The sequence below is a fragment of the Hippoglossus hippoglossus genome, chromosome 1, assembly GCF_009819705.1.
Source record: "Hippoglossus hippoglossus isolate fHipHip1 chromosome 1, fHipHip1.pri, whole genome shotgun sequence".
NCBI classification, from domain to species: domain Eukaryota; kingdom Metazoa; phylum Chordata; class Actinopteri; order Pleuronectiformes; family Pleuronectidae; genus Hippoglossus; species Hippoglossus hippoglossus.
Window position 1 is genome coordinate 6719370 of NC_047151.1, and position 24707 is coordinate 6744076.

General features: G+C 43.0%; 1 protein-coding gene across 1 annotated transcript; it reads right to left on the bottom strand.

The window, feature by feature from the left end:
• Nucleotides 1-24471, bottom strand: rnf38 (ring finger protein 38). Its single transcript, XM_034591694.1, has 13 exons — nt 24315-24471; nt 22652-23335; nt 11895-11956; nt 5928-6130; nt 5465-5828; nt 5179-5343; nt 4693-4863; nt 4373-4552; nt 4170-4273; nt 3972-4056; nt 3554-3675; nt 3340-3439; nt 1-2471 (listed from the first exon to the last, which is right to left on the bottom strand). The coding sequence occupies exons 2-13, from the start codon at nt 23253-23255 to the stop codon at nt 2409-2411; spliced, it is 2223 nt and encodes a 740-aa protein (XP_034447585.1). The 5' UTR covers nt 23256-23335; nt 24315-24471; the 3' UTR covers nt 1-2408.
• Nucleotides 24472-24707: the final 236 nt, after the last annotated feature.

Below are 24707 nucleotides of genomic sequence, written 5' to 3' on the forward strand. Positions count from 1 at the left end.
TAGAAGAGGATGTTATACATTTATTATTGATCCAACTTTTGAAATCCAAAAGATGGGGTAAGGGATTAAAAAAATCATTGCACTACTTAATAAAGTATTACTAGTAATAACTCTCATACAAAATGTACAAATGTTTGTTAAAAATGTCATCATCATAACAAGCCTTCAAATGATTTTGGTTACAGATATAATACATGATGAAACTACTATGACACCATTTTAATGATAGTTTCATAGAGTTTAAAAGGAAAAACAAAATGTTCAAACAACCCAACAACTTGCATGAAAAACATTAGCAAAATGAATTGATAAGCACTAATCATACTGGTTGCACCATTTTCTGCAAAGACATAAATAGTGGGACTGAGGTAATTGCTAGTGTACCAAGCAACAGAAAACTGTCCAACACAAAAACAATCCTAAGACACAAAATGGATGTATATGGTCATAAATATGACCTTTGACCCCAAAGGAAAACAGAACAATGACAGAAAATATAGTTTCCCTCCACTCCCATAGATATTACATGACTTTATACACTGACAACACTGAGGAGGAGTTGTAGAAGTTGAAGGTTCTCACAGATACTCTTTAAATCTAAAACTGGTTTCTACATGTATTGGTCTGATGTCGTGACACTGGATAGATTCGACTTGTACCTGGAAAATTAAGTTTTATAAAAAAAAAAAAGGCATCTCAGATGTAAGACTGTCGGCGCCGGGTTTAGCTTTCCAAAACGACCTTCTGTCAACACAAGCTCTGAAAAGGCCCATGTTAGCTTGTCATCATGACACAAAATACCACTTGTGATAAATAGTGATAAATTACATAAGAGTCTGCTCTGTGCACGAGGTGAACATCCTGGAGTTACATTATGACATGCTGACATAGGCCTTACACAGATTTTAAAAGGAAAATGTCTGGACATGTACAAATGTGCAGTGAGAACACAGAAGGATTAACGTTAACGTACTGTAGAAGCTGAAGTGATGATTTATGTTGTAATGCTTTGAAATTTTTGCAGAAATACACAAACTGTGAAAAGTGGTTTGCTGAGAATGAAAAGAAATAGAGTGTTGGTCTTAGATCTACGTATTAAAGTGCTGAAGTGTCAGATTTGCCGTCCGGTGAAACATAGTAGATTTAACTGTGACCTCTCAAGTCTCTTTATAACTAAGTGATGGAGAAAACACTGCATCTGTATCTGCCAACACACACAGAATGCTGGTTGGGTACCGAGACAGGTACAGACGCCATATCTTCAACTGCCCGATTCCATGAATGAATCCACCTAGTCAGCTCTGTAATATCTAACTATTCACTTGGAGGAGAGCTTAGTGGATATGTGGAGGCAGATGAATAGTCCTGATTTGTTTCATTGTGTGAAGGAAATACTGCATCACAAAAAATGTATCTCAAAAGCTTCCACCCTTTACTCATTTCACATAGGAACAGTGTAGATGGGCAGGTATGAAGCGATGGAGACGTGGTGGTACAGTGTGTTAACATGTGACGGAAACATCAAGAGTCATGTCACAGCATTGTTGACTTCTCTGGAGAAGTTCCTGCTCCTAAACTTAAGGACATTTGAGCAAAACCTCAACTTTAAAAGGTCTGAAGTTAAATCAATCTAGAGTGGAGAAAAAAAAACTGGATTTAGGTTTCAGTCCATGGACTGTACCAACACGAACTGTATAAATACCACAGGAAAAGACACACACACACACACACACACTTTTCACTGCCCCAAAGACGCTGACCCTTTGACCCAGTGTACAGTATCTTTTGTTTTACCCCATACACAAAGCTCTCACAACAAAAGGAATGCATGAATACACGCAAATGAAAATAAGGTCTAATAGGAAAAAAAAATCTAGTAAAAATGACTCTGCAAAGCAAGATGTGAATGCTTAATTATAACCACAATAATAATGAAACCAAAAATTATCTTTGGGCTGCCAATTCTCCCTCAGGGTTTGTTAGTACAACTATACAGACATTTTTCAAAGCAGTCTGTTTGTCTGTCCATCTCCGTAGAGGAATGGTTGAAAAAATACACATTTATATCTCCACCTGCACATGTCATTGTGTGTTGTAAAGGCCATTCATAGAAAGGAGGAACTGTGAGTAGAAGGCAGAGTAGTAGTTCAGGACAGAAGGCCTATAGGAAGTCCAGCAATCAAGTTAGCATGAGTCAGTAGAAAGTTCCCACACCCATAAATGCTGATCCCATGTGAGAATGACAGTTTGGTGTCCTCGATGACAAAGAGTGAAGCATTAAGGAGCATTGGTCCCAGTTCTGTGGCAGAGTGTGTGAATTGTATACTGTATTATTAAAGGAAAGACGTTGGTGCATCCAAATGGGAGTCGAAGGGAGCAAGAGATTGTAGGTGTTGGAGCAGACGAGGTCACTCAGAGTCCCGCTGGACCTCTGAGGCATCGGCTCGACAGATAGGGCAGGTCCGGTTGGCCTGGAAGGAATGAAAAATATGGAGATGTTCATACATTAAAAAAATTGCCTAAAAAGGTAAATATATAATGACAGAAACTAACATAACAACATCAAAATCTTTAAAAATGTATGTTTGCTAAATATATTTAGAAGTCAGAAGATTAGAGGCCCAGTCACACACGTTTTTACAACTGTACATCTTGTGGCAAAATAAATTTATTGCACTTGGGTTTAGCTTGTAGGAGCCATAGAGGGCAAAGTAAATCTGCACAATCTTTTGGTATCAAGTTTAACGGATAGTTACGGAAATGTGACACCCAGGTCAACCTGCTTTTTTAGCAAGACAGCGAGGTGAGAGAGCGTCTCACTTTTTAGTGTGTTGACATCCAACATAAGGCACAGGGTGAAAAAAACAGAAGAGAGGCCAACTCCTCTACAGGCAACAGGAATGGCGTTAATCGCCTTTTTAGCAGGTGTACCCACATTTAAAAACTCCACATATACCCAGTGATTTTGGTGAAAAAGAGGTTGCTAACTGTCTGCTTACTATTCTTTCTTTCTACCTTCAGTCATTAACTTAAAAGATGAATATGCTGAGCACTGAGAAAGTTGAAACAACCTCAGAGAACTATTGTGACTGACCAGTGCTAGGAACATCCCACCTGACAAGCATGTTAGCCATTCGCTTGTCACTCGAGTAATCATCCCTGAGATTAATCTTTACTCTGGGTCGTCATAACACCACCTACCTTCCCGAAACACGTTTTTCAAAAGACGTGAAAATTAATTTCACTCTGTCACTTTCTGGTGTGACTGAGCCTTCAGAGCCCAGTGGTAATGAGCTGATACATTGACAGTGACCCAAATAGCTGAATTTCTTCACTCACCTTCAGCCACTTGTCTACACATTTGGCATGGAACTCGTGATTACAGGGCAGAACCCTGAGGAGCTGGCGAGACTCGAAGTCACACATACACACCACACACCTGTAGGACAAAAAAAGATTGGTTCTATTTAAAAATCACATCTACTAAATCTATGACCACCCACAGGATAAAGTCCTCACCCCACATGCATTTTAAATACAGAAAGGAACTCACAGTGTTTGCTCAGACTGATGGTTGTTGGGGTTGAACCTGTATGATGGAAGCTGTTCTATATCGGCTTTAGTTAGACCACGTGGCTTGGCCTCTCCGAGACGCTCTGCAAGGTTCAACAGGGCCTGAAGGTTTCACACAGAGGAGCAAAGTTTAGAAGACATGTTTACAGCAGAGACCATCTCAGAAAAACGATTATCATTATCGTTCCGGTTAAGTGTTAAATGAGAAATGTCTTTTAACTAAACTGCTTAAGTTGTGTTGAAACTGAATAGGAGTGACTTTATGTAATGGGGTGTGTGTGTAAGTGTTAACAAAATAATTGATTTGTGTTGATTTCTTTAGTCTCCTTTTCAAAGATCTGGTGGGTCATGAGATAAAATTATTCTTAGTTGAACAATGTGGCAGCAGTTTGCCCTACCTCATAGTTCTCCACCTCTCCGTCGTCCACATCCAGCTCTAGACTGATAGTGGGGGCCACATTTGGGGGCACAGGAAGCATGGACCTGTGGTTGAAGGAACACAAGGTAAGAAGATTGATTGTTACCTCTCTGTGACAACTAACAAACCTTTATTCACCTGTAGTTCCAACATAAATGAGGAAGGGAAACACACTTACAGGAAGTAAGGCAGGAAGCTGGGGTGGTAGGGTGACGGGGGAACTGCCTGCGGAGAGCGGTAGCGCCGGCTTGTGAATCGACGAGGCATGAAGTGAGGATAGGGCTGTGAAAAGTGAAGACAGAGACAAGAAAGTAAATTTGTTTGAAATATAGTTGCGTTTAAAAAATTGGTCAAACAAATAAGTGAATGAAATGTACTCACCACTGTGAAAAGCTCCTGTGACAGGGGGTCATGGTGTGAGAGGAACTGGAGTGGGGTGGAGGGCGGCAAGGTGGAGGGAGGCTGGTGGTGATGGTGGTGGTGGTGGGCGTAGCTGAATCCTCCACCCACTGAAAGCTGCTCTCCCAGAAGCTCGACTTCATTTTCGATCGTCTGTAACGGCTGTGAACAAACAAGCTATATTTTAGATCAAGGCATATGCATTACTGACCTGAGCTGAAAAGATGTTATCGCTGTAACAATTTAAGTTTTAAATAAATAAATAAATACCAGGTGAACTATGAAAAATGTCTTTCACGTACCGATCGAGGCTGTTGGGTCTGGAAAGGCAGGAACTGTCCGGGTGTGGGGAGGTGAGGCGCGTGGTGAGAGAGGTGAGGTGGAGGAGGAAGCAGGAACTGAGGGTCACTGGTCAGCAGTGACGGAAAGGCATAGGGCACTGGCAAATGTTGCATTGAACATGCCTGTAGCATCTAGAAAAAGGATAAACAAGACAAGAAAGATGAGCAAAAGAGAAATGTTTTAGATGCATATTTCCTCAGTGGTGGCTGAATTGTTCCAAGTCTTCCCACAAGGTGGCAGCCAAGACCTGGAAGACTAACAAGCTTCTTTAAACAGGAGAATGTGCTGTTGGTCATTATGTCTTTGGGCCCACTTTCCCTCAAGCACTTTCCTTTTTATTTGGTTGAGCAGCAGAAGAGACTGTACGGCACAAAGTGTACGTTTTTATAAACAAACAGACCCACACACACAGATACACAAACTGCACACAGTTGTGTTCTGCTCACCGGGTGGTAGTGTTGTCCAGTGCTGAAGACCACGCTGCAAGCGGGGACTTGCTGTTGTGAAGAACAGGAAGGGGGAAGGTGCTGACCGCTACACAAAGGTGCTGCGAGACCGTGAGGAGGGACTGGGGTCACCGTGTAGGACACTGGTACACTGCCCTGCTGCAGCTGAGGAGAAATCACACCACAGTTTATATACTGTCTCACATTTACACACACACACACACACACACACACACACACACACAATATCTGCTGGCAAACTCATACAAAAACCTTCTGAACTAACCTGTTCATGCAGGTCTAGGACCATGGCTCCTTGCTGTTGTGCTGCATGATGCTGATGCTGAAGGTGGTGGTGGTGGTGAGCAGCTGGATGCAGTAGACGTGGCGACAGGGTAGGGGGGTGGAAAGCCCGGGGCTCGTCCGACCCTGGCCCGCCAACACCAGCTGTCAGGGGCTGACCATAGGCGCTGGGCAGGTGTGTTGGGTATGTCTGGTGTGTGGAGGGATGGGGGTTGTGGTGGAAATTTTCATCCTGGAGCTCGGATGGCGACAGGCGAGGTGCAGGGCCTTGGGTGGAGGGCTGCAGATGGGGAGGCAAATGACGCGTGGGTCTGGATAGACGGCCACGCTGACGCCTTGCTGGTGGGCTAAAGATTGGGGGGAAAATTATGGTTTTGTATTTAGGACTTTAAGTTGACTTAAAATCACAGTGGAACTCATTTGTAGGAATCAAGAAACCGCCCTACCTGCGTCTGTGCCGAGCAGGAGTGAGGCATCGCTCCTGGTGGTAGTGGGTGTGGGGGTGAGGTTGTCTCCGGCTTGGGGGCCCTGATTCCCAGGGGCGGATGGGGGGAGACGGCGTGGAAGGTGGGGGAGCAGATGAGGTTAGTTGTTCCAAAACAGACTGACTGGACAGCCTCTGGCGCTTTGGACTGGGGCTTTCCTCACTCTGCAGAGGTGGAAGGGTGGGAGAGTGGATGGATACTGTGGTCAGTGACCCATAGCGCTCGTATCAAATAAATCAATTTCACCATGCTTAACATTCCCTGTAGCCTACAATCCATACTAATGCATAGACAGAAAGTTCCTCTGTGAATCATGGCATTTCCTGTATAGTCATCAGTGAGTGTATATGCTCATATGCATTTGTTGGCATGCATGTGTGAGAAGAAGGCCGTGTTACACCACCAGCACTCTGAGGCCCTGAGGTTTCAAAGTCACTTCCTGTCAGAGTGAGGAAATGCAAAACAAGCTCTCACAAGCCCATGTGCGAGTCATACGTACTCGACTGGATAGGTTTGGACTTGAGTTATGATGTTCTCTTGTTTCAGTCCAATCAACTCATCTGTGAGTCACTTCACTTACAGTCAGGCAGTGACTCTCACACTTGGCACTTGATGAGGCAAGAATACACACTCATGTGTCAGAGTTTAGTCACTCTTACACAGACCTTAGCGGTGCTATGACACACACACACACACACACACACACACACACACACACACACACACACACACACACACACACACACACACACACACACACACACACACACACACACACACACACACACACCTTTCCCCCCCTCACCTACTCGCTTTGTGGGGTAGACCGTTGTTTGTGTGATAGAAATGACTCAGCAGCTGTGACTTAACACACACACATTTACAGCTCAGAAACCTTGAGACCAGTGCGATAGCTAACAGGAAACAGCTGGAGAGCAGGCTGCAGAAGTTCACACACACACAGTTATGGAAGTTATGGAAACTCCTGCATACATTCGCAACTTCACATTCAAACTCACATGAGCAGCTGCCACCGTTTTGAGTTCTTCAGTGTATGAGAAACAATACATTCTGAGGCTCTTTAAAAGGCATACTCTGCTGTTCCAACAAACCGGAACATTGAGTATCGCGATTGAACATATTGTGCCCTGATGTCTCTAAATGCTCGCTTGTAGCACTGGATGTTACCCACGCTTGAGCAGCTTATGGGAAAGATAACCAATAACAATGACTTCATTTGGTCTTGACTGGGGAGAACTGCGAGATAGAGTAGAGTGCTGGAGAGAGGGAAGGACACTGGAAGAATAGGAGAAGTGGAGATAGAGTGAGTGTGGATGACAGGAAAGAAGGGTAAAGCTTGGTTGAGACCGTAGGGCACACCAGATCCTAAATGACAGAACAAATTTGGGTCGTAGGGAGGGGTACACACCACAAATTTTAGTGTGTCTGCCTGCATGTGTATTTTTATACGCTGTGAAAATTACAATGACTGATCATTTGGGTCCAAGATGATTGATATCAACAAAGCCTCTACGAAACCATTCAAGCCATATGAAATCATCCTTCCCTGCCTGGCCCACTGCTCAAAATACATTTTTGTTCTTCACATTTTATTGTGATGGCTTCTTGTTTATTCTTTATTTCATACAACTAAAACTCTTTGTTCACTAATGCTGCTTTCAGACATGCACTGAAGTCCAAAGTTCCTCTGCATTTTCTCCAGAGGTGGTGCATGTGTGAACGCAAATGCCCGAGTGAGACGGTCCGCAGTCTCTGCAGACCTTCTCCACCTGGCCCCCTAGTAAAAAGTCTGTAGAAATCGAGGAGATTTGTTTGAACACAGCAGTGGTGGCTGTTCCACCTCTCGCCTGATTAATGAGGATTTGATGCTGTTGTGAGCGCGTCTGTGCAGAAAACCTCCCGCTGTGTTGTGCATGTGTGAAAGGCAAACTGTGGGTAAACTTCGGAGTCAATTCTCCGGATTTTACCCGCAGATGATGTCTGACAATGGCTTGAGTCTATTCCTCTGGTTGTCACTGACTCAGTTTTAATTACTTTTAGAAAGTGAACTTGGTGCTTGTGTAAAACACAGGTACTTCAAATCTGTCATGACGAAAAATATTCAGAATGACAATTTGAATAAACTTAGCTATTAAAAAGAAAAAGAAAGCCTTGATGTTTGGAGTAGACTAAGTGTAGGAAGAGACTTCATAGAATTTTTAAAGGAACATGATTGGTGTAGTGTTCATGCCGAGAAGCAAAGAAAGAGCTCTATGTAACTAATATGAAAGACAGAAGTGCTTTGGTCTGATTCAACTCTAATGTTTCAAACACATTGAGCTCATTTTGCTTTTCAGAAGACCTGAACATGTAAAGACAAAATACCTTTCTTTGTTTTTGGTAGAAGTAACAAAAAAGTTATATTGTGGTAGTCATCAAGTCACAACGGTTTACAAGCCAAACTTTGTTAAAAGAAAACTGGAGAATTTCAGTGGCCCATTTTTTCAAAAGTAACATTGAGGACAAACTGTGAAGTCTGCATGGACACCAATATCCCAATATTAACCCGATTAAGTCGATAGTCTGAATAATTCACTGCCGTGTAAACAGCATTTTCGAAATATCTCAACTCAAATGAGGTCATACTCAGAATAAGCAATTATCAAATTGTGCAGTATTCTGATCTTAATCACATTTTGTATACATCTCAATCGCATTAGAACGTCCTATTGGAGTTTACACAGCTTTTGGGACATTGACATGTGGCATTGACCAATACCAACTGCTTGACCAGAAAATGGAAAAATAAAAAGATGTAGCTTTTGCAAAATTAGGAAGAAGAAACGCAAAATGGTAGACAGTAGCATCGGACATTACACTATTTCAGGTTGGTGTTTTAAAACTGGCACATGAACACCGGACGTAATCAGACTAAAGTCTGTAACAAACAGGAATAGGAATCTATTAGCAACTCATGTAAACAAAATAATATCATATTCACATAAAGGTCAACACTCAACATTTAAACACAGTGACTATCTATGCCCATTTCTACACAGGATGGAGGGCACAGATCCACCCCCTCGCCTAAACCTCTCTCAGTTCATCTCAACAACAGCCCCTCCTCTCTCTCACCCGACACCCCACAACCTCTACCAGCCTAGCCCCAACCCCAAAACCCTAGGGACATCTACTGTGCCCATTTTCATATCTGAGCCAGCCTCCTCCATTCCAGCCCTGACATAGTGCCCCCCCCCCCACACTCAACAAACACACACCCTCCCCACCCTCTTCCACAACCTCCTTCCATCCCCCCCTTTCCTTCCATCAGATAAACTGAATCCCTCTACAGTCCCCTCTTCCTCTTGCTCCCTCCCCCTTTTTTCCTCTCTGTCTGTCCGTTGCGAGACCCCAGCCTGAAATCTGAGGGGACACAAGACCTTCTTAGAGAGGACGCACACATGCACACACACTCAAACACATACAGTCTGTCTTAACACATGCAGACTATGCCCATTAGTATGAAAGTTTGATGGGCCTGTCTGCCCGCGTTAGTGCGAAGGAGGTGGTGTCAGACAAAAGGAGTGTGTATTGCTGTGTCCTCCAGCAATATGCCATAGTGTGGCCTTGGGTTTTAATGGAGTGATTATTATGAACATACACAAACATCTAGATGAGAATATATTTATAGAGAAAAAAAAGAACGTGCTGACTCTCAGAAGCTCAACGTGCACACAAACAGATACACACAGTGATTCCCAGCATGGCCCAGTAACACTGCAAAATGCTCTGTGGCTGATATTACAGCACATTCTGCAGTGCTCATAGTGGAGAGACTGGCCGCACACACATACACAAAGAGAGAGAGAGAGAGAGACACACACACACCTTTCACTATGTCCACATCCACTGAGTGCACAGTACACACCAGGCTGAACAGACATCCTGAAGCATGAGTGCAGACACACCCTACCATGTTCTATTTCACTGTGTCCACATTTTGGATATACATGCATCCACACACACACACACACACACACACACACACACACACACACACACACACACACACACACACACACACACACACACACACACACACACACACACACACACACACACACACACACACACACACACACACACACACACACACACACACACACACACACACTTTGTGCCCAGCAGCTGTTGTGGCTTCGCTGTCATTGCTGGGAACCAAACTAAAAAGAAGCCCACAGAGTACAATACAACTGAGGCCAGGTTTCTCTTTCGCAGCATTCATGCTCTAGAAAACTGAGCGTGCACACTGACAAAATATGGTTATTTAGATTTGTTAATATTAGCAGACATGCTTCCACTAACACTCAAACACTACTCTCACCCCCACTTATTTTCTTTCCATCAACAAGATTTCAAAGCCCATTTTGGTTCCTCTGCCACTGTTCCTCCCTTCCTTTCCCTCCCTCCCTCCCTTGCTTGCTTGCTTGCTTCTTCCCCTCCCTCCCCCTTCTCTCCCTCCGACCAAGTCCCACAGCTGGAGGTGAAATCATTAGCAATACCCCCTCCCTGTTTTTGGCCTTGCCTCCTTCCCTGCTTCCCCTGTTGCCCTCCACGCTTGCAGCAACACCTTCCTCAGCATCCTGCCTCCCCTCTTCTCCTTCACTGTTTTCACCTCATCAGGCCTTCCCTTGTGATGATGAATGTCATTTTCTGAAGTACACTTGTAAAATATTCGGTTTCTGGTGTTCAGGAGATGTTTTAAATTTGCCACCACTAACATAGAGGCTCTTGCTGCTGTCTGAAATTTCAAAACATGCTTCAGTTTTTGTGAAATATAAATTTGAGTCACCATTTACAAACTCTGCTGCATTTGAGTTTCTCAATGAGGCACTTCCGTTCTAAACATCGACACAAACCCGATTAACTGCCTGAGAGCACTACAGTGAATATCAAGCACTTGTCAGAGCTAAAGCTTTAATACAATGAAACAGTTAAAAAATCATTTCATTATTTTGTTTCAATTATGTTAAAATAGAGGAGCCAGTAGCACCAGTATATCCTAAAATGTTTTCACTTTCTTTAAAATTGTGAAATGAGGTTTTCACCAATTTCCAAGGGAATAATGCAAATATATTTTAAACAATATTTAGGAGAATTTGGTGCAACTTGATTCATTAATTCAGCTTCTCTCTCTCTCACTCACACACTCACACACTCACAGTGTCATCGGACACATCTGTATTTAACTCAGCCTGAGTTAAAACTACAGAATTTGTAAACTTAGGCAATCTATGGAGAGACAGAGGAGATGGCCGGTCTCACTCGAATTTGCTCTATTCGGTTGGCAGCACGAATGATAGAGACACGGGCAGGAGCAGTAAATTACTGACAGAGCCGGTAAAAACTGTCACTTTTTTTCATTCCAAACATGTATAAAGACCCAAAATGAACACTGTAAGTGGATTATCTGATCACTTATTATTTAAATAGGATTTGTTTAGGAACAATTCTGTCCCAAGCTTATCGAACTATAGAAAGGGTTGATCACTAGATCCGGTCTGTATTTCTTAACGTAATAGAAGACACTGAAATTATAGTCTGTGCGTGGCAGGCTGCACCCTTCCGTTAGGGTCATGACTTTTAAAACAAACTTTTCTTGTCATACTCACTGGCCTGCTCTTCTCTTAAAACAACCATGAGTTAACTGGGAGTGTAAGAATTACACCTTGTACACTGCATACACGTTATGTACACACAGAATCTTGTTGGGTTCCGAGTGTACACATCAGCTGAGAGAAGATATTATCTAATACTCAGTCACAGCGCAGGTTGATCTCAATTAGGGCCCACGATAGTGTGCCACATAAAAAAAACATACCTACAGTTTATATGCTGGCGTGAACATTGACACAGTACAAGGCTCACCTTATCACTCTCCTCTCCATATGCATGGTCTGGGTAGCAGTGGTAAGATCCACCAGAGGCCCCTACAGAGAAAAAGAGAGGGAAAGAGGACAACAGGTCACACAGAGAAAAAAAAACATGTTTACTATATGCACCTCCCATTCTTATTATATTTGAATAAATGCTGAGTTTAACAGCATTTCATAGCTACAGCAGCTAAAAACACAAACAAACAGGCTGCCGGAAATTGAATTTACAATCACCCAAATCATTGATCCTATTGTTCTACACGTTTCTATATTTACAGAGGAGCACAGTCTTGTCCTGCACACGTGTGGTTTTGTATGTTACTGTATGAGTTAATATAGTGTTGTATATTTTACAGTATATTATAAACAACATGTTGGTAAACCCTATTGTTGAAATTGATAGCACCATTATTCACTGAGGCACTGTGGGGAGTCCCGAGTTCATCTCCACCCATTTAATCCTGTTGTTGTTAGTGTTCAAATGCAGCTTGGATTTTAATACAAAACAATAACAACAACAAAAACCGATGACAACATGTTTGTGAGAAGGGGTGCTGACCATGTGTGCAGCGCAAAAAGACTGAAACACATATGGTATTCTCTAGTCTCAGATCAGAAGCAGTGGATTTAGGTACGCACACACACACACAAAATAAACACAGTAATCCTGGATTAGAGAAGCTTTCTGATGATACCGCAGCTTGCATCACGGCTAAGACTTTTACTCTTTTGTTTTTCCCACAATCCTTTCATCTTTTTATTGTCTTTTCTATTTATTCCAGGCTTTTGTTTTTCCTCCCCTCTTGTCATGGGCATGTCTTTAGCTGGGGACGTCCTCACCACAGATGGTGGCAGTGGTATACACTCCAAGGGTATCCGCTCCCAAGGGCACTCCCTGACGAGGCTACCTTTATGATAGAGATGAGGAAAGCTAAAATAGAGGGGTCTAGATGCAAAACAGGCTTTTAGAAGAGAGTATTTTACCTCTCGGTGTTTGCTTGTGGGATTTTTCTCTCTCGAGGCCTCTGTTTGGCAAAAAAAGCTATGATTGACAACAAAGAGGAGAAACGGGGAGAAAAAAAGAGGCTGACAGAGGTTTTCGCTACTGAATTCCTCATCCTTAAAAAAGCTGTTCCTCTCTTACTCCAATCCCAAGAGCACTTAAAAGGTTAAGACAAGTGAAGTTTTTATTAGTATAGTAGAGAGCAGCTAACCGGCTATTTTATTGGAGATGAATTGGGACAGACTACTGGTGAAGCATTCATGGGACTTGCCGGCTGGATGGAGCTTTTCTGTACAACAATCATTTACAGATCACAATAGGCAAAAATCCAGCTCCCTCCCCGATTTTGGTCTCCGTTGAACATTGTCAGAGTCCAGTAAATTGAGTCAGAGACGAGTCATTCAGGACGACTCATTCAGGACGACTCATTCAGACCCAGTCACACAACACAGGACAGGTTTAAAATGTTTGGATGACATCATGTCCACAGTTGGACTGCGCACAGCACAGTCCACACAATCTAGTTTCAACACATAAGGCCACAAGGAAAGTTATTTTTCAGTATGAAATTCCCCTCCATCAGGGGAATATTAGTAGATGCTAATATGGAAGATTTGTGTGACCTCATTTATGCTGACCAGGGATTCTGCACAGCACAGGGTTCTCCTCAATCACCTTGCCCAAGATGAGAGGTCACTGTTATGATTTATATGTATTATTATTATTATTATGTGTTGTCTTATTTTAATTATTGAGAAAACAAAAAAAAATAGAGAGACGGACAGCATGTCTCAAAAGGCAGAACACACTCTTGGAGAAACTTGAAGACAAGAGTCAGACTGCACTTCTAGGACGATACAGGACATTTATGAACATTTCTAACACACACAAACACAAAGTAAGCAGAGGAGACATTAGTGTTGCATACGGTGGAGAAAAAAAATGAGAAGAATCGAAGAAAAGACGATAAGGAGAGGGAGGGAGAAGGAGATAGGTTTGGACTGATGAGTTTGATGAAACACTAATTATCATAAACTGGAAATGAACTGTATTGAAAGGAAAACCTGCAACATGGACATGTATTACCTTTTATGCACATGTTTCATTTATATTACTAATTAGAGACATCTTGCACCAAGAGGAAAGCTTAGAAGCTTTAAGCAAACTACTGTGACCAAAACAGATAGTCAGGTTGGGATTTGAATAAAGTGACCATAGATAATTACAAGTCAAATGCTACTTTTGAGAATCACAACAATAATGAGAATGGCACTCCGTAGAGTGCATACTCAGACTCATAAATATCAGTCCCTTAAACATGTTTGAAATTATTGTACACATTGTTAATCCATGAAATATTCACTGAGAAATCAATGGAAATGTTGGGGGAAAAAAGGAAAATCACAAGAAAGTCCTGCATCTATACCCCTTATCCTGATCTGCACTAAACTTGAATGGGTTTTTTCCTGACCCATATTGCTTCCATCAAGTATTGTGGTAATCTGTTCATACGTGTTTGTGTAATCTTTCCTACAAAAAAACAAACGGAAAAGGGTGACAACATAGCCTCCTTGGCAGAGGTAAAAATTATCATTGTTGTTAGGAAAAGGAAACTGTGGGAACTGTTGGGTTTCTCTATCATTTTTAAGGTCTATACCTTCTATGTAAAGTGCCTTGAGATAATGTATATTATGATTTGGTGCTATACAAATTGAATTGAAGCAAAGTCCCTTTCTGTGAAAATACATGATGCCACTATTAAATGATCACTGCTATAAGGGCAAGAAACGTAATGATGATGGTGGTGTTGTATTAACCACACAATGTTGCATATTGATTTTAAGAACTACAGGTGCAAGAGTAAGATGAAAACAGGAACAAACGTTACAAGTGGTATAGATAATGAAAGAGCACAGTTTGACTAAATAAATGTGTGCAAGCAAACCCAGAAAAACCCAAGTCAGCCTTTTGCTGCTGTGTGTTTAACTGTAAAAATGTGGAGAGTGAAAGATTCAGAAAAACAAACGATTTAGCAATTAGCAATAGGTTGAGTAAGAGTATAAAGAATGGCCAGAGCTTACAGACTACATAAAACCAGCCATTTCACACCCAACCACCTTTAGCCGTTTGAAAAAAATTTTTTACACATGAATATGAACGCATCACCTACAGCATGGAACCAGCAGTAGAGAGTAGAGGATGCCTTTTGAAGGAGAGTGAAAGACAATAATGGTGCAAAAGAGATGAGAAGTGAGGATGAAGAGGGGGTGTGAAGGAGAGGAAAACAGGGGACAAGAAGAGGGCAAAGTGGGGGTACAGAAGCAGAGGACAAGGTTGGAAACTTACATGAAAGGGTGAGAGCATTGAGGGGGAGAGTGACATGGGAAAAGAGTGGAGGAAAAAACATAAGGTAGGGAGAAGGAGAGAGAGAGAGAGAGAAGGGTGGGGGTTGTGGCTTCCCCTCTTGACTGCTATTGATTTTCTGTAAGCCTCAGAGTGCATCAGCTATTTCTATCCATTTCCTCCACTTCTCCCTCCCTTTCTCACCCTCCTCCCTCCCCCACCGTGCCGCGCTCAGACACCCTCCTCACACATCCTCCTCCTCCTCACACTCTCCATCACTTCATCACCATCCCTCCCTGCCACCAATCTATTTCCCTATCTGCCGGCCTGTCTCTCTTCCCATACATCCCTGCTGCTCTATCTCACAGCATCCACATTTCCTTGCTTTGCCTATCTCACCATCTCTGTCCGTGAGCTCCATTGCTCTCACTCGCAGCCTTTCTCTATTAAACAACCTCTTCCTCTCTCCAGTCAAAACAGAAGCACACAGAAGAAAGTGGGTGAATAGAAAGGCTGGTCGGACAGATAAGATGATAGACGAGTGACAATCTTACTTCACAAATCCTCAGCTCAACAGCAACAAATGGGAAAATGGACAGAAACCTTTCCTGACTGCTGCAGACCATTTACATAATGTATACAGAAAGTAAAGGCAATTTCAGTCAAGCATATGTGTAACATGAACACACACATACACACACACCTTTTGCATCAACCCGCCTCCTGAACACATGTCAAGGCGCACTTCACACCCGAGCGCAAAGCAGAGTCAAGTAACAAGCTGGCACACAGGCTTAAAATAGGCGGGCATGTAACGCCTGCCCAGCCATTACCTGGCTAACACTGCTTCACACAGGCCCGATGGCAAGTGTGTGTGTGCCTATAGAAACGGGAATGATTCTAACTCTCTCCCACTTCATTGTCCTCTTCCATCTATTTATTGTTCTCTCCTTCCTCATTATCTTTCTCATTATCTTCCTCTCTGTTCTGTCACTGCTGCAGTCCTTGAGGTTGCTCCTCCATCCCGCACTTTTTCTCAAGTCTGAAAACTGCTTTTACATCCCCCGATCTGTGAATATACGCAGGTGCCTGCACCCGAAATAATGTGAAGGTTCTGTGTGCGTGCATGTGTAAAGGCAGCAGTACTGGCCATAAAAAAAAGAAACAGAGGAAATCTCTTTTCAACACTTGAAAGTATATAATATTTAATTATCAAGAAACTAAATGCAATGTTAATTCAGAACCTTCCTCAGCAAGGCATTTTATATTAAGTGGTTAATGACAGCCTTTTAAGGGCAAATATTAGTCCTTGAGTTAATGGCAATGACAATCTAGTCTGATACGAATCACAGACTCATTTGATTTCTTTACTTTAGTCTTTTACAAAAAGTTCCTAACTACAAGACCCTGCGAACACAGGGAAACCATATTTCTTCCAAAGAGTCACTACTCCAGAAACATGTATGAGGAGAATATCGGAAATATTCCCCAGCCTCAACTTATAGACAATACAGCAATACCAGTGTGTGGGATATCAAAATTTCCAAAAATTTTACATCGTGAACTCCGGAGATTATCCGCACAACAGGCTCCAGACTTTGTCATTCACATGAGGAACGCAGCAGGAGATTCACTCAGACGTGTTCACAACAACCGAAAAATCTTGGGGGAATTCAAGCAAGGGGTGGTGCAGCGTGCAGGTGGCAGGAAACAACATATAAATTCTGCCTCGGAGATTAAGTGCTTTTATTTACATTTATAAACACCGTGTTGGGCCCTTATCACAAACACTCTCGCCTTTCCAATTTAACATCCATGTCGGCATCTTCTACATGTATAGCACTTCTTTTTCATCATGAGATTTGTTTTTTTATTTGTTTTGCGCCCGTCGCATGTTGGAAATATTATCAGCGCCCAATAACTCGCAGTAAATCTTCCAGATAATTTCTTGCTGTGTTCTCACGTGGTGTTATCTGGACATTATCTGGAGTTATCACCAGGAGGTTGGCAGGAAAAACTCCTGACAATGTCTGCGCATTCGCGTTCTCACATTCAGCCAGTCAGGAAAATTTCAGGAGATAGTCTAGAGTTCAGTGCAGGTCTAAAAGCAGCTTTATAGAAGCAACATTAGGCTTTCTTTCAGAACTCTTGAAATACAGACATATAGTGATACATTACAATAATCCATTAGAAAGAGTTTTAATTTACAAAAGAAACTTTTAAACTAGAATTTAAAAACACACAATCAAGCCCTAAGCCCTGTTTTAGTTCGGTCAACTTCTTAGAAAGTTTCTATAGTGACATCATTCTATACGTATGCATGTTTCTGACAGTCCTGTTCCTGCTCACAGCCCACCCAGGCAGCAAGTCAACAGGGGGTGTGCACTTACAAAGTCAGTAGAAGGACACCAACCAACACATATACAGCTAACCACCCTTTCTCTCCCACTGCTCCTTCTGTCCTATTCTCCATCTCCCCAATAAAAGACAGACACCAGCTGAGAGAGTCAGTGGAGATAAAGTAAAGGACAGGCAGACAAAGACAAATGAGTCCTACTTCTGTTCTTCCATCATGAATCTACACACTGGAACCACAAACTGAGCCATTTACTCATTTACACTTTATTATGAGGAGCCAACTGGAAACAGTCTGTAAGAAATGAACTTATATCAATGTCTTTGGGGCAATAAAGGCCCAATACATACGATGGGCCTTGAGTCCAGTTCAGCACATGTATAGAAAATTCTGAACTACAGAATTCAATTAGGATAAAATGAAAATTTGAAGATAATTATTTCTTTGTGTACTACAGTTTCTGCTGATTAGGTGACAGCAAATATCGTTGTATGATGCTTATTATAAAGAGGTGGGTAAGGCAAAGGAAATATCGGAGTAAAGACATCCAAACGCACACACTCAGTTAGTATGGCTTTTCTACAACAGGTGCTATACGATTTCTGAAAATGTTTGTCCAGATCAATACATTTAAATACCAGGAAAAAACCTGTCGTTGTTTTGCCAACATACAACTGTATTTAGTGAAGCCCCTAATCTCGAGACAAAGCACATTTGGCCACATGATGGTGAAATGATGACAGTTTGGTACAGACTCAGCATATGTGTGGACAGAAGAGAAGTGGATTACACTGAGAAGTTTAAAAAGGGAAGGCTGTGTTCTCACATTTCACAACCAAAAACAGTGATATCAGTGAGAGTTGGGGCTACAAAACAAAGATATCCAGCTGCCTGGAGACACACTTCACCTGATCTACATCATCTGGACATCGGAACCTTGGATTTGCCCTCATGAAACAATCAAGCCACATTTGACGTACATGCCCAGTTATATCAACAGGAATCAGAGACCAACATTTGAACAACCAGACCAAACATCCTCTCCCCCCTTTCCTTAAATCACTGAAAATTCATTCATGCCTTTATCCACGCATACCTTTACCCCACTCAGTACGTCTGGTTTCGCCTTCAGTTAAGCTCTTTGGTCACCTCCCCGGGCCTCCACCTGCTCCCAGCCAATCATTTTCATCTTTCTCTTTCCAGTCACAGTATCCACGCCTCCTCCCAGGTCGCACACTTAACTGCTACCTGAGAAGCATGCTTCCTCTTTGTGTTTTGCTTACAATAATACACATGATGCAGTGTCCTCTACCGTCTACCCTACTTCGTAAAAGTTGTTCATGTCCTCCCTTTTGCAATCTCTCCTGTGCTTCAGTATATTAGTTTCTCCCTTTCCCTCCTCATCCACTGTCTGCAATCTGCTTTGCTAAAAACTTGTGCACTGGACTTCCTCCCTACATCAAATCCTGTAACTGTTTAATACAACTCTTCTATTCATCATCTCCTCCACTTTAGTTTTATTCTATCTATACTTTTTTTTTTTTGTATCCTTTGGCATTCTTGCCCACACTCCATCTTGGAAGTTCCCATTTTCAAACCAGATCAGATCCCATGCCTTGAATTCAGAGCTAGTTTGAGGTCACTCTCCTCTACCCCCCTAAGAGCTTGTCTTGCTGACCAAAGTGACTGCTTTGTTATTTACTTGGAGTGACGGCTGCTACTTGGTCAATCCAAGTGAAAGAGTTTCTCTTCAAACCGGAGGGGGTTGCCTGGGCGACAAGACAAAGAAAAGTTTTTTTAAAAGAAAGGAAACGGAGTACATGTTTCCACCTCTGTTGCAGAGAGAAGGAAGGAGAGAACAAGAGTGGAGTGGACGGGTAAAGTTAGAGTGGCAAGAGCGTCTGTCCCTCTGCTGCTTTGGGCAATCCATTAAAACGATCCCTCCATTAGACAAATGTGAGGGAGGAGGCCAGAGAAAATGGACCGGAGGGGCACAGAAATGGTTGACTGATCCAAGGGGGAGGGAAAAATGAATGTGGCTATGAGAGGACAAGCTGTGACAGGGGTGGGTCAGAATTAGGATAAGATATCAGCTGCCACAGAGGATGTTTTTATTCGCTCAGACCAATTTGGCACCAGTTTATGTATTTCAGTGGGCTCTTTTGCTTAAGTGCTTCTAGATTGTCTGTGCTTCTTTTTTTGCACCTTCAGCATCAACTTTGGGGACATGAGCTCTCCTGGGTCTTTTTTTGCCTCCTAACCCATATTAATTTCCAACATGGTGGACAAAGTCATGTGAATAGTGCATGAGACAGAATGGTGCAAAGAGGTGTCAGTGCTACAAACAGTATGGAACAGGCATAAAAGAGCAAGGCACAAAAGAGGGGGAAAGAGGCCAAAGGCATTAGAATAGACTACAAGGAGAGCAGACAGAGGGCGGGATTGAAGAGTACAAGATATCATTTGCTTTCATGGCCAACGCAGGTGACTAACATAGGAAGAATGGACTAAGTATCTATCCTCTCTTTCACTCTCTAACAACAAGCAGGAGCCTTTCTGGGAGTGGAGAGAGGGTCTAATAAAAAGTGTGTAGTGTTGGGGAAGGCCCGGCTAGCCAGCTGCTTCACTTGTATGAGATTATTCAACTACAAATTAGTGAAGGTTTCCTTTGTCTATGTCAATCATGTAAATAGTATTAAAAAAATAAAGCAATTGAATCATTTTGTATTTTAAAATAAGACCTGTTTTGCAGCTTCACATCTACTAAACATTTTTATGTTCTTGCAATTTTTCCCCAATGGTCAGACTTTTATATCCTAATGATGTTTTTAAATATATCTTTTTACAAACTGCTAGATCAGAATAGAATAGAACAGAGTCCAAACCAATAAATACCCGACCAATAAAATATGTGACTAATAACCTGTCTTTGGAGTGCCGTGGATCTCTCAGGTCTGATTAAAATTAGTACAGATAAAGAGTGAGTGTCTACAGAATCTGTGGCCACCATCCCCCTCTAGATCGAAATCCATTTGGATGGAAATACTATACAGTCATCCTATCCATTGATTTGTGCTATCCTACATGTCATAGTCTAGCTACTGTGAGAGAGTATGGGTCGTAGGTCACAGCAAACCACTAAACTCTGATAATGGCTGTATTTCAAATTCAGTGGGGATGCAGTGTGCCTTGGGAAACTGATCTGTTTTATAATTTTTTAATCCTTTGTCTCAGATCTTTTAGTGTCTACGACAAACATACAGAGGGCTTGACTTGTGCGTAACCCTGCAGACATGCACAAACCTAGACACATATAGTTAGACCAGGAGTCCAGAAGGGGCCTTGGTTTGTTTATGTGTTTTCAGCTGTTTTGGTTGGTCTTACATCTACTCTTCCAGACAGGTAATTCCAGTCCCAGAACACAGTTAGTCACTGACATAGGCAGACACCCCTTAACATTATTTAAATAACTGAAATACATTTCTCGGCACTGTATGGTTGAAATTTGTATCTATGTTGCTATGTTTTTTTAAATACAAATTAGTAGTTAAATACAGTCCGCCAAAAAAATGTTAGCTTAGTCACTGGACCGTCAGTGATTCTGTGTGTTCGAGCATTTGCTTGTCTGTCAAACATGAGTCGCTCAATAAAAAGCGAAGACTGGTTTATTCGTCTCCTGATTGCATGATAACTTACTCCAACATGTGGAATCAGTATGTATAGTCAATCTGCTCTGGGCACAACAAACCATTGACTCAAAGGCTCGATCCATGATTAAAATCTATACTTTAAAAATGTGTACATGAGAATTGATATGTACAAAATTTTAATAATTTTTTCCCATGAGCATTTCAACTTGTTTCCCCGAGCAACACAGGAGAAAGCTAACGCCCCAGCATTTTTTTAACCTGAGAAGCCTGTTAGGGGTGCTGAAAGAAAAGCTTTCCCACAGCCTGACTGAAAATGAAACTCTAGCTTTGCTGTATCTATGTTATGTGGTTGGCTGCACTGCATTCTCTGTGTGAGAGTGCCCTCCCATCTATCCTGCACCCAGCACCAGTGCGTGCACACTCTCGCACTAAGTTTTGCTTTACAGTGAAGCTCAACTACCAAGTAATAGCTTACCCTCTCAGCTACTTGTGAACCCCCCCCCCCCCCATCTGAAACTGTATGCCCATACATACATGTACCAAAAGAGTCTCTGTCTGTTATCATGGAGGCCATAATAAACCGTTTGGGTGTAAAGTGACACATCCCATTTAGCTGACTATCTTCTCTAAAGCACCACATCAAGTAATGATTTGAATGCATGTTTAAAAAAATACTACCATCCACCCACTGAGCTAAACAAGACTGTAGTTAAAATGAACATAAGTGTCACCACACATACATACATACATACATACATACATACATACATACATACATATATATATATATATATATATATATATATATGAGAAGTGCCTGTTTTCTTTTCTCTTGTTCACAATTTTCAGCCGACAAACCCTAACCCTTGTATCCCTAGTATCTGTGTAGCATCTGCCTAATATAGACAAAGATTAGCCTGCACATACTGTTAGGCTTGTTACCTAGCTACATCAATATTTGTGTAGTTGACTAAAAGTAGACATGCCACAGTGCCTTAAGAAGCACAGTCTGGGTAACTTAACTATGCACGGCAGTTCAATAAGCTTGAGGCTACCCCCGTCTCCACCACAGACTGCTGTTGTTCATTTACCTACTGTATGTGCCAACTGTGCTCCACATCCACTCTGCAGCTCCATGGCAGGCACATAAAACACCCCTTCTAATTAGAATACAACAAATGTGTTCACACATACACACTTGTGACATGACAACCCCTGGACTGCCCCCTCCTCCTCCTCCTCCTCACAATTTGCCTCCATGGAATTAAACACTTCTATTTGCTGCTTATATGAAGGGAAAAGTCGAATGAATTAGTTTAACATATTTATTTACCTCTCCTATTGAGGGTACCGTACCACATACACAGTCAGTGACAATGCCAAGTGGGGACGTTTACCTGCAGCCGGGATGCGGTGCGCTCCGGGAACGGAAGAAAGCCTCTGAATGCCGGGAGAGGTGTTACTTCCTGGGGATCGCTGCTGGTTCTCCGGGTGGTTGCTGTGAGCTCCAAGTGGTGCGCAACCGGCACCGTGCTGCTGCTGCTGCTGCTGCGGATATAGTTGCTGCTGCTGATGGTGGTGAAGCTGGTGATGGTTAGATCCCATGACTCCACTGCCGGTAAATCCAGTGCCATTACCACCACCACCGTACTGCTGGTAATATCCAGAGCGAGAACGCGATCGAGTCCTTGGGGGCTCCATTGCCATTTGGTGCGGGTGGAGCGGGTGGAGGAGAAAGGATGAGGACGCGGCTGGGGACTGCGGCGGAGAGCTGGTGGATCCTGGCTGTGCAAAGCCCCTAGCGCCGCTCTGGGTGTAACTATAGCCCCCGAGTCCTCTGCCCCCCTCTGAGCCCCCGTACTCTGTTCGCTCCGCCGACTCCGCCGCCCCCGCCTCGTCGAATAAATCAGCCCCTTTAGGGACAGGCTCCGGGGTGGAGGGCAGCCGGGGGCAAACTCTGGGCTCCTGGGTCGTCGGCTGTCCAGCGGCTGCGATTGGCATTTCCTTTCGGGGGATTTCCTCTGTTTCTTTTTTCCCTGCGTTTTCCTCTCGTTTCCTCTCACAGAAGAAGCTTTTATGCGCTGTTTGTAAAAAGACGTAGGGAGAGAGGTTCTCAGTGTTAACACTGCAAATCAAAACAGCCACCACACACAGTGTTTACACAGCCGCGTTAATGTGAACTACCACGGTTTATACTGCCGAGCGTGTGTGTTGTAACTTTGAATCCGCCACTTCCCTCAAGTTTGTCTCAGTAACGCTGCTAAACAGCACGATCGCCCAAACTGGTTCAGCAACTAAAATAGAGCGACGTCAGTTTGAGAAACCTTCAATATCCAGTGTTTTTAACTAAACATGGCTGTGGGCACGTTCAGTATCTAAGATTTTATCAAACCACTTCCATGCGGCAGTTACGTTAAACCCCGCGGTTCATCAGCGATGTTTAGTCCACAACAACCGCGGAGAGTACGGTCACAGCTCGCTAGCTCACAGGCTAACGTTCAGGGGGGTATGCTAACGTTAGTGTGAATAGCCAACGCGTTTATGTGCTTATTCTAACCCTGTAACAGCACTGTTATCAAACACATGATCTTATCCATAAACGTGTTTAAACCCAAAATTAGTTTAAGGGAACTTTTCCCACTTTAACGATAATTTAAACTTGTTTAGCCAGTCGGCGTAGCGTCGCTCGCTAGCCAGCCTGCTAAGCTATACCAACCCCTCCTCCTCAGCCGACCAGCACAGAGAAAAAACCCGTAGCTCGCCACCCACGCCTCGTATCCCTTTAAGCTGCATGGTTAATAGTACAAAAAAACAAAACAGAAAAATGCTTTGAGCAAAAACTTAACGAGTTATTTCATTGAATGTGAGCTGAGCCGGTTGTGTTCGCTGGTGTGGAAATAGCTAAACACCAGAGCGCACACACACAGGAAGATAAAAGTGGTAAGATCTTACAAAGGGAGACCCAAAGCGAGAATTAACACGATGTTGAGCCGTGACCCCGCCGCTGAAACCACGTTTGATTCCCCAATGCTCCAAGTACTTTTATCCACAACTACTTACCTCCAATGTGCTCGCCTCGGCTGGGCTCCTGACGCGGATCTGTCGGTAGTATTGTGTGTCTGTGTGTGTGCGTGAGCCCTGTGCTCGCTCGGTGTCAGCGTGAAATGTGACAGACCGTCAACGCTCAAGTCGGATTTCACCAGGCGCGACCAATCGACACCAGAAAACGAACCGCGTTTGTAGTTACTTCTCGCACACGCTCGTCCCTATTCGCTCACTGGGAGCAAAATAACACTGTAAAATGTCGCCGAGCTTCGAATGCGACTGTTTTTCATTCACTTGACTTAAAAAATAAGGAGTTTATTAGCAATATGAGACGGTGTGGATTCGGGGATCGACTGGTTGTGCCTGTTAAATCAGAAGCTGTGGGGAGCAGGGAGGCAGGCTAAAAGG